Here is an 11,343-nt window from a genome sequence, read left to right on the forward strand (position 1 = left end):
CCATGAAGGCCTCACAGGCTTGCCCTATCATGCCAGTCACCTGCCAAGTGCCCTGCTGTCGCTTCACCTTCAGCCGGTCCGTGTGCAATTTGAGTGCCTGCGGAAGGATATAATTGACAAGAATGTCGCGCTTCTCCTTTGTCACGACGTCAGCGGCAGTGCAGGTGACATTACCATTAAAGTGATTGTAGATGCGCTGTCCCTCACTTGCGCAGTAGAACTCGTGCTCCGTGAGGTCCTCAACAGAGGCGGTGATGCGCAGCTGCTCCCAGTCGTCAGAGCGCTCCACCTGCGACGACGTGCTGTCAGCCAGCGCGTAGTCGACTCCGCCGTGCTGCACAGTGGGGGCGGGCTCTGCTGCGACAACGGGCAGACCCACGGCAGAGAGCGTGCCCAGGCTTCCTTGCTCTGCCGCCACCGACTGCAGCACGCGCTGCTGTACCTCGTCGTGGATGCAGCGGTGGCCCGCAGCCAAGTTGCCGGTGGTCTGTGCCCACACGGCGGCGGAGCCGGCAGCCAGTGCGAGGCACGTCACTGCGGCGAGGCGCACCAGGCGTGCGGTGCCGCTACGTCCCTGGTGTGTGCTACCCAAACAGTTGCGGGTCATGCTGGCGATGGGGTAGGATGTGGAGGTTTATAGAGAGGAGGGGGGAGAAGGCAAGTGAGTGGGGAGGTGCTGCACAGCGGGTATGTGCTGTGTTGTGCGTGCCTCTGTATGGGGGAGAGGGGGGTTCAGTGAAGAAAGAGCGATGGCGAGTGCCGTCGATGGGCACAGGATTGTGTAGTCTAGGGGAGCGGTGGGCGGTGGGGGTAGAGGGGAGGGAGAGAGTGGGGCGAGGTGAGGGAAACATCACCGACAGGTGGTGGGGGAGAGACGTGATGGGATGGGGGTGTGGGGTGGGGGATGGTTCACATCATGCGCGTGGAGAGGGTGAGGGCGGCCGGTGAGGATCAGCGAAGCGGAAGGGAGCGAAACAGGCGGCTGCAAAGTGGGAATCCCACCAGGGCCGCACCCCCTGGAGTGGAGAGAGGGGAGGGAGGGAGGAAGAGAGGCCGGAGCCTTTGACAGGACGACACATGAAAGTACACAAAACTACGTCTACACACACACGCACAAAGATATAGGCGTCACCGAGTAGCACAAACAGCAGGTGGACAGGGGGCAACGTCTGTGTGTATGTGTGTGCGTGCTACGCGGCAGTGCTACGCACAGCACCGTGCTGGCCACCTGCAGCTCTCCCAGGCGCTGACGGATCACCTCTCCATCGTTGCTGTTCACGCAGAACATGGACGCCGCCACAGAAGTAACCTGGGTTGACTGGTGGGAGGAAGGACAGGCGAGGCGGTGGTGGTGGTGTGTTTCTACGGCCTGCTCCTCCCACCCTCTCCCCATCTCCCTCCAAAGGAGAGCGAGGGGGATGTTGGGTTGCGTAGTGTAACCGAACCGGAGAGAGGCGAAACACACAGCCACATGTCGCCCGCTCTGTGTGGCGCTCGGTCGCGTTTATATCGCCGATGCGATTGTGGTGGGAGGAATGGAGCGGGGGACGGTCGTCGTCAGTACGCGGCCAGGCAGGCAATCAGTCGTGAGCGAAGAGGCGGCTGTGCTACGCAGCCCACCCTCTCCGTGCGTGGCACGAAGCAGCGGTGATGCCGGCACGAGGCGAGCCTGCGCCGCCACAGCAGCACTACTGCGCCAGACCCCACCAGTGGACACTGTTTGTGCTACATGACAGAGAGAGGGGGGGGGAGAGGGAGAAAAGCGGAGGGGGGAAGAAGCAGTGCAAGTCACCCAGTCACGCGCTGAGTTGTATTTAGGGATGCGGTAAGAGGGAAGGGGACCGTGCGCGGGTGTAGAGTAAACTCTCAACGGTAACGGCGGTGTGATGGTGGGACGCCCACGCCGGCGTCCGCTGACCTCACCACCTCGGCTCCACAACGGCACCTCCACGGAGCTCATGCACCGCCTAGTCAGCGCGGAGGGAGGGCCTGTGGTGGTGGCCGAGGCGACACGGCAAGGAAAACTCCCGGGGGTGTCCTTCTGTTTTATCATTTGAGGGGGGAAAGGGGAGGGGTGAAGGGGAGGGACCTCGGCGCATTGCACTGAGTCGGGCAGTCAACGGCTGAGGATGTCATACACTACAGATGAAATAAAAACGAGAGCATTGGGGGGGGAAGGAAACTGGGACCAGAGGTGCACCACACACGAGCACAAGCACGCATGGCGCATAATGACCAACTCGCAGATCACTCGTTCGCTGTGTATCCCGGCGTGCGTGCGTGTCTGTGTTTGTGGTAGGTGGGTGGGTGGATGAGCTCGTTAGGGTGTGTTGGTGTCCCTGTTTGGTTTCGACACCGCACTGGTGACAACTGAGCCTGGAGGCACAGGGGGTAAAAAAGAGAACAGTCAAAGTCTGTTATAGTAACAGGAAGGGGAGAGGGGAGGGGAGGGACAAGGCGCTGGCACATGCGCATTCATTCAGTCACACTCACAGCATAGAGATGTGTAATGCAAAAGAGTAGTCGTACAACGATCCATCCTATCCGTGATAAAAACGCGTGTTCAGTGGCGGGTGGGAGGGGGGAAAGGGGAGAGGGGAGAGGCGAATAAACAAAAAGATTTAATATATTCTTTGGGTGAAGCTTACGCAGTCGCTCACAAGTGCAGTATTTGAAAATGATATGTTGCCAATCATAAGAGTGAGTGAGGAGGGGGGGGAAGGGAGGAGAGGAGGGATGAGGCCAGGCAGGATGATAGAGAGGGGGGGGGGGAGGGTAGGCGTGAAATGAGCGAGGGGGCCAAAAGCCAACACACACTAGCACTTACCCGGGTGCATGCCAGATTAGTTGCGTCCCGCTTTCAGCTACAACTGAAAAGTTTCCTTCTACTCAATGCTCAAACAACAACAAAAAAAGAAATCCTCGTCTTCCGAACTGAAGATCGGGCGAGGATGAGTGATCCCTAAAAAGGGGTACGGCCCCAGCGAATAGCAGGTCACGTCGCAGTACGTACGTTAAGGAAGGAACAGCGCCACTCGATGTCAGAGACATGCGCATACACATTTATGCATCTGCATTCAAGATCGATAGAGAGCGAGAGAGTGGTGAGGCTCTTTTCGAGCAACGGGAGGCGGCTGGTGTTCAGCCCAAGGCAGCATCAGGTTGTTGTTGTTGTTGCGGGAGGAGGACAACCTCCATCCCTCCACCCCCATCCTGTCCAGAAAACGTTTTGTTCTAGGCTACCGCAGGAGCTCATCGACCAGGCCTCTCCAGCGCTGCAGTGTCTCGACAAAGACGGGCACCACGTCACACAGCGCCGCCGGACTACAATGACGCACCGGAAGAGACGTTGTGAGGACAACTACGTTGTTTTTAGTTGACAGGCCGATGCCACCACCACACACCTCACGGCCCAACAGCGATCCCTCGAGGAGCACCTCAAATAGTTTCATCCGCAGCGGAATGTTTTCGGGTAGTTCTGTGAGAAGTGATGAGTAGAGGTACAACCGCTCGGTCGCGGGGTCGTAGGTGAGCAAAATGGAGAAGTCCTCGTCCGTCCCCAAGACACATGTGAGGTTCTTGTCGAAGCTCAATGATACTTGAAGCTTCTCTGCCAGCATCCTCAGACTTTCCTTCGCCACTAGAAGCCCATCCACATCGCTGCAGTCTCGCATTCGACGTGCTTCATGAGCTCTGTCCCGCAGTGGAGTGATCGCGGATGTCTGGGTCGCTTGTAACAGTTGATTCTCCAGATCCGCGTTGCGTGCTTCTGTCACACTCAGCTGCCGCTGCAGGCGTTCAATCTCACGCTCCATCTGATGTGTATTCTGCACGGCCGGGTCGTCTAGCGGTTCGCGCCACGTCTGTTGCGATGCGGGAAACGGGTGCTGTAGCGACTGGCGGTTGGCGTTGCTCAGTCGATGAGGCGGCGAAGCAGCAGCGCTTGACTGCTGCTGCTGTTGTTGTGGCGGCTCAGATGGTTCAGCTGACAGTGGCTGGGAGGATTCGATGCTCGCTGGGTCCCGTAGGTGCAACACGGCTTCGTTTGTTAAGCCAAACTGTTCGCCCAGCATGTCATCCTCCAGCACCAGGTTGCCCGCAAGCAGCTGCTGGTTCTCTGGTACACCGTAAGACTTGAGGTAACGGCGAACCTTGGATACGCTGAGTTTGCCGAGATCGCCACGGATGACCATCTTGCATTTGCGTCCATCCGTGCTCTCGACAAAGAAGGCCTGCTTTTCCTCCATTTGAATAGTATTTACTCCTTTTTTTTTACACACACACACACAGCGCTCTATGTATTTATATAAATATATAAATATATATATATGTGTGTGTGTGTTCACCGTTGGTGCGTTTGGGAGAGTTGCGTTGCGATCTAGTCAATTGGAAAGAGTCAGAGGCGCGTTGTTGCTCTGCATATATATATATATATATAGAGGGTGCGTGGTGGTGAAGTCGGGGGGGGGGGGGGGAGGAGGGGAAGAAAAAGAGGAAGAAATGTTGCGTGATTTAAAGGGGGGTAATCGTTTGCCCAAGCGACGCAGTGATTGCGTTGCATCAACAGAAAAAACCTATAACAGCGTAGTGGGCCTCCCCATCAAAACAATATTTGTTCGCCTGTTTTTTTTTCGTGTGCGCTTATTCTGCACGGGCCCCTTCCCAGGGACACACGTTTTTAGAACCCCTTCAGTTCTCCGTCTCTCGTCCTCTGTGAGTGGGGGGTGTGTGTGATGGTTTTCTTGTTTCGTGTTGACAGCGCACTGGTGTCGACATGAGAAGGGAAGTGAACGAGATAAATAAAGAGGGACAAGCACACGCATACAGAGAGAGGGAGGGAGAGAGGGCGGAGGCACGGAGGGGTGGACCCAGCACGCTCACTCACTCTCCCTCCACTCTGTGTCGTAGGGGAGGAGGGGCACAGGGACGTGGCGCTGTCACCATCACAGACCGCAGGAGTATATGTGGGCGCTGTGAAGGGGTAAGAAGAAGAGAAACGTACAAACATAAATCCCATCCTCATGGAGGACACCTCTGAAGGAGTGAAGGGGGAGGGGAGGGGGGTAAAGTGAAGAAGTCAAGGATGATGAAGAGCCCAAAGAGAGAGAAGAAAAAAAGAGAAATCCACCGCGTTCGGGATGGGGGTGAGGGGAGGGGTGACGGGGCGACGGGAGGGCGTGGGGGGGGTGAGGGGGAGCACACACCCACTCATCCACACACCAACCCACTACACATCGGTGCGTAAAGCCCACGAACGCACACGAGCTCCCCCGAGTGGAGGTGAGGGGTGAAGTGGGGGGTATGAAGAGGAGGAGCGGGCGATGAGGAAGGAGAAGAGGAGTGAACCCTCTTGCTTTGTATATAGCATCCACATCGACAGCCCTCCATGTCCACCACTCCACCCATCGATCCCACCCCTGCACCCACCCACCCAATCCACACACGCGGATAATAAAGTAAGCGGGTATAACCTGGGAAGGAGAGGAAGGTGAATCCAATAAGAAACAAAGAAGTGGTGGAGAAGGGGGTGAAGACGACGACACCACCACCGCCCGAGTATGGAGGTGGGGTGTGGAGGTGGGGTGCCAAACACTCACCTGCCCATCAACCGAGTACGTGGAGCAGCGAGAACACTCGGTACGATGAACCATCGACAGCAGCCGTACCTCAAGACACCGGTCGGTGGTGTCACACCCAGCCACCGCTCATGGTCCACCACACCGCTGGGCTGGCCTGGGGCCCGTGCCCTCCAGTCTCACGCACGAGTGTCACCGAGGGTCACGCCCGTTTGCGTACACGCCTATTCACTCATCGGATACGTGTGTAGCACCTCAGACTCCAGGAAGGCGTGTTCGGGTCCCACTCTTCGCTCGTAATGGTCCCCGTACGGATTCGTGCTCGGCTTCGAAGTGACTGGAGTAGAGGTGGGCTGTGCGCATGCACTGCAGTACCACCACGAGGAGAAACGCTCACCGGGTTCAGGTCGGGGCACTCTCAGGGTGCGCCATGACTTCCTCAGCGGAGGGTGTCGGTCGTGTATGCAACCCTCGCTAGGTGGCCGCGCCAGCAGTTGCGATGTGCAGTGCGCCAGGCGTTCTGATGTTAGGCACTCAGCCCAACAGTCAGTGTCACCACCAGCAGCGCCACTCCAGCGGACACCAGGGTGCGTGCGTGGTGCAGGCCGGCTGCACCGTTGCCGCGGGGGTTGAGGCTGTCGCCTTTACCGTTGCTGGGCATGCTGTCGGTGTGAGTGTCGCCTCGTCCGCTGCTGCTGCTGCTTGTGCCTCTGTTCTTTCCGAGATCAGCTTTGAAGTCCATGGCCGCCTTCAGGTTGCCCTGGCACACCTCAGCGTATGGCGGGCACGTGATGTAGCCATTTAGCTCGAAGGCGTCGCTGATGGTGTCGAGTGTAATGTGCTGGCCTGGTGTGCAGTTCACGTAGGCGCTGCTGCCCTTCACCTGGACACTGTACGTGTTCGTTGTGTTGTCGCACTGCACGTTGGCGCACATGCCCAAGATGGGGCGGGTATCCGTACTTCTGTTCTTCGGTGCAAACGCCCCGTCGATGCAGCGCGCCGCGTCGGAGAAGACGCTGAACTTCTTGAAGTCATCCGACGCGGTAGAGGAGTTCAGGTTGCACGCACCATTATGTTCAGCCTCCACATACGGGCAGGAGTTCACGGGAAGCGCATCACCGTAGATGAAGGGCTGGGTGAAAGAGTGGGAGTCCGATGCTGACTCATCGAATATGAAGCTCGGCCCGCACTTGCCCATCTCCAGGCGACTAGACGTGCAGCGGAGCTGCGGCTGCGTAGGGTTGCAGAACATCTGCGGCCACTTCGTGATGTTGTTCTCCATGCACTTCTTCTTCAGGAAGTCACAGCTGGCGTTGCGGCCCCACGTCATCACCTCGGCCTTGCTGAAGTCCGCCTTGTAGAAGCGCGTGTCCTCGAAGATGGCCATCGTCAGCGCACTGTAGTAGCCGGCACCCACCTCAGGCGCCATGAGCTCGTCCTTGGCGTTGTGCTCGTCAAGATGAGAGAAGGCGATATTAGTGTCCAAAGGGTCCTGCAGCTCCACGTGCTGCAGGGTTGGGCAACCGTAGTGGTCGCGTGCTTTGACGACCGTCGTGTTGCCCTTGATGACAGGAGGGGTATTGGCATTATCGCGCTTCTCACTGCTCGAGTTCTTGATGCCGGCGTTCACGAACGATTGGTTGCTGAAGCCCAGGGCATGCGCGATTTGGTGCGCTACAGTACGAGTGACGCGTTGGTCATAGCGCGACACGATATTCGCTGCGGGGACGTTGATCACGCCGACAGCGGGCTGGCCGTCGGGGAACACTTGGCAGATTGCAGCCCACGACACTACGCCTGGGGCGCTGGGCGCGGATGCCACGTAGAGCAGAAAGTCGGTGTTGTTGACGCCGTGGGTGGCGTGCTCTTGCGGCACCTTGAAGCTACCACAGGCGACTCCCGACATGGGAGTCACCGTCCAGTTACTCTGCACCTGCTTCACCTTCAGGCGCTCCGTGTGCAGCCGCACCGCCTCGGGGAGGATCGACTTCATCAGAATGTCCCGCTTCTCATCCGTCAGGATGTCATCGGTGGTGCAGAGGGCGGGAAAGCCCAGGAGGTTATCAACCATCTGCCCGTCCTGTGTGCAGTAGCGCTGCGGGTCCGTGAAATTATCCGTGGCCACGGTGATGCGCAGTTCACCCCAGTCGTTGGAGCGCGTGACACCGCGCGGGGTGCCATCAGCCACTGCGTAGTTGAACTTACCGCGCACAGAACCGAGGTCCGGGGCGGCTGCGACAACGGGCAGACCCACGGCAGAGAGCGTGCCGAGGTTGCCGTGCTGCTGCACCACCGACTGCAGCACTTGCTGCTGTATCTGGTCGTGGATACAGCGGTGGCCCGCAGCGGGTCCACCACCGGCCTGTGCCCACACAGTAGCAGAGCCGGCCGCCAGTGCGAGACACGTCACTGCGGTGAGGCGCACCAGACGTGCGGCGCCGCTACGCAACTGGTGCGTGCGGCTGGCATTGTGTGGTGGCATAGTGGCGCTGAGAGGAAACGTGTAAAAAGTAAGGAGGTGTCGGTGTGGGAACAAGTGAGGGGAGCAGGCGCTGTCCAGCGAGTACGTGCTGTGCGTGCGTGCCTGTGCCTGACGCGCGAACCAGCGGTGTAGGGGCAAACAACAAAGGGGTGAGAGGTGAGGGGTTACGGGTGGTAGTTGCCGCGGGGTGGCAAAGGCAAGGGGTCTCGGGGGTGGCGGGAAGGAGCGGTAGGGGCGGGTAGACGGCACACGGAGACAGAGTTCACGGCCACATTCGCTGGATGAGCCGCCTCTGCTGCACCAATCGTAATCCACAACCGTGGTGCAGCGTTGGTGCAACGCGAAGGGCTAGTGACGCTAGAAGATGCGGCACCGCAGAGCAGCGCACAGCCGTCAGCTAGACCAAGAAAGGGGAGGGTGGGTGGGAGCACGTTTAGTGACTACTCGAAAAAGGCACGTTGGAAAACAGAAAAAACGCAGGGACACAACGCATCACCGCACCACACGGCCGCACGCGCACGGTTGACGATCGACCAATACGCAAGCCACCCCAACTGCTGTCGACCACGCGCGTGTGCGTCTGTGCGTCTGTGTGCGCGTCCGGGGGTGTAGCGGTGTCCCTGATAAGTGTCGACAGCGCACTGGCGTCAAAAGAGGAAAAAGAAGCGAAGCCCAGATAAAAAGACGGCCGTGGTAAAAGAACACGGGCCTTCTACACAAACACATGGGGAATCACTGGGCGAGGAGCTCAGCACACTTTTTATCCCACTCTACTCCTCTCATGGTAACCAGTCGGCAGACAGACAGGGAATACACTGTAGCTCACTCTCACAGGCACACACGGGCACCAGTGATTGTCCCGCTGTGAGGAAAAGAGTGCACATCCCGACGCATGCGCCTTTGGAGTACGCGGTTGCAGAGAGAGTGAGGGGGTGGGGTGGGGTGGAGGAGTAGAGAATTCAGAAAAGCGAAAGCCCAATGAGAAGAAAAAAAGAGGGAATCCGCCGCCGTAGGGGGTAAAGGAGAGGACGGACGGAGGGAGAGGGAGGGGAGGCAGGGATGAGGAAGGAGAGACGTGATCTCTCGTCTTGTATAGTAGTATCCACATCCGCAACAGTGTGGGTGAGAAAGACCCCGTCTCACCCTCCACACACACATACACACAGAGTACAGGGAGTACGCACACCTGCGGGCGTGGGAGGTAGATGAGCCGTTGAAGCAAAAGTACAGATTGGATCATTGACCCCCCCCCCCTCCACCACGAGACGATCCCTCCCTTTCACAAGTAAAACACAAAAACGCCACACGCGGAGGCGAGCGTTGTGGTGTTGACGCATATCCTGAGGTGTGTGGGGGGCAGTGCTGCTGTGAGGGACAATGGGTGTCTCGAGCACACAGCGTAGACAACACACACGTCCGATGAAACACATCATGGAGGGACTCGTACAAGGATGAGACTCCTCTTTGGTGGAACGGTGCAGCGCTGGCGCACCATCCGCACTGCGTGCATATATGAGTGTGTCCACATACGTGTGTGTGTGTGTTTGCAGGGGTGGGGTGACCCTCACCCGCCCTCTGCGCAGTGTGGTCACCGCGCACGTGTCAGCGGCACAAAGAAGGAAAGGGGGTACATGGGCAAAACAAAGCTGCAGCGCACCTGTACAGATAAAAGGCGGTGGGAGTGGAGAGTGAGCTCCGGCAACCGCGATCCCGCGGGGATAACCAGGCAGCCGATGCGCTGTCACAACCGCGCACGCACCCAAACTCGACGCGTATATCAGTTGAGAGTGGGGCACCCACGAGTCACACAGGGGAGTAAAAGAAAACAAAGTGCAGCCATAAGGAGGGGAAAAAGAAAGGGTAGAGGGGGGGGTGGGGGAATGCACGCACGGCACCCCACGACCACACGCACCCTTGAAGAAATCAGGGAGATAAAAGAGAGCAATAAAAAAAGGGTAAACGACACGCCGTGAGGGTATAACACAGCGGCTCTCCTTCACCACCACCCACGCCACAACACACACACACGCCAGTCAGTACGGGTGGCAGACGGTGCCCACAAAGTCATCAGCCTCAGTCTTGTGCTACACAATCACACACGCATGGCAGCTGAATCCCGCCCGTCTTTTCTGGCTGTTCACAATTGCCGTGTTGGTTCACATGCATCGTCTGTGTGCGGTGTGTGTGTGTGTGTCGGTGGGAGGGGATGGCAGACAGGGGGAGAGGGACAGTAAAACTGGAAAGAAGGGGTTAAAGGGGGAAGGGAAGAATGATGGGTAAGCAGGGGTGTTACCGCTCGTCTTGGATAGAGCCCACAAACACCACCTCGCCGGTGAACTCCGCCATCGTCCCCCCTACACACGCACAGGAAAAGAGAGCAGGGTGTGTACGCAGGCGGTCAGGCTGGTGTGAGATAAAAGAGAGCAGAAAACGCTGAGAAAATGAAGTCATGAGAAACAACTGCGATTCAGTACGGAGAGGAATGAGGAACAACAACAATACAATATCAAAAAACAGCATGGGACTGTGTGTGTGCATACATACACCCATACATATATATACATATATACATCCATAAACATATACATAAATATATAAATATATACATTCATATGTACTGAGGTAGACATACAGGCATATTTATAGTACAGCCTTGTGTGTATTGTGTGTGGGTATATACATGTGTATGTATGTATACATATATATTTGTACCTTCGGATATGATTGTTCCATGTGTGTGTGTACATATATGTGTGTATAGATGGACAGATATGTGAGCCCACAAGGCGACGTGTGCCTCAACACAGGATGGGTCAGGGGTGGTTATCTGCTGGTGGTCGGCGTAGTTCACTCCTCACGTAGACAACCAGGTCAAAAACAAAAACAAAATGAGCGAACGGCGGGTAAGAAAAAAACATCAGCGCCACCCTCGAGAGAGGACAGCGTGCATGGGAGGGAAAAGGACGTTTGGCGCAACTCCTCAACCGCACCGAGAGCTGAGAAAAAAGAAACCGAGTGAGTGTGTGCAGACACAGGAGATCAGCTCAAGACGTCCACCGGCACATACACTCAAAGCACAAAAAAGAGGGGAAATACCCCCTGACATACGTCACGACACGTCCAGGCGTTAGGCCACACCAACATGCATACACACACACACACACACAGCCACCGCTCATGCAGCACTGCTGGCGCACGGCGGCAGCGTTTTCTCTCTCACAGACGCACCGTCGTCATCTCTGTCACCGGAGAGGTTCGCACATCCTACGGCACCTTCTCTCGTCC

The 11,343-nt window shown here is 57.3% G+C and overlaps 1 protein-coding gene across 1 annotated transcript; it reads right to left on the reverse strand.

Moving 5' to 3' along the window:
- Window positions 1-3,239: 3,239 nt before the first annotated feature.
- JKF63_03814 (uncharacterized protein) lies at window positions 3,240-4,247 on the reverse strand (the record flags this gene model as incomplete). Its single annotated transcript, XM_067899812.1, has 1 exon — window positions 3,240-4,247. One exon carries the CDS (start codon window positions 4,245-4,247, stop codon window positions 3,240-3,242), a length of 1,008 nt encoding a protein of 335 aa, XP_067755018.1.
- Between the last annotated feature and the right edge of the window lie 7,096 nt (window positions 4,248-11,343).

The sequence above is a fragment of the Porcisia hertigi genome, chromosome 31 (assembly GCF_017918235.1).
Source record: "Porcisia hertigi strain C119 chromosome 31, whole genome shotgun sequence".
In the NCBI taxonomy this organism is placed as follows: domain Eukaryota; phylum Euglenozoa; class Kinetoplastea; order Trypanosomatida; family Trypanosomatidae; genus Porcisia; species Porcisia hertigi.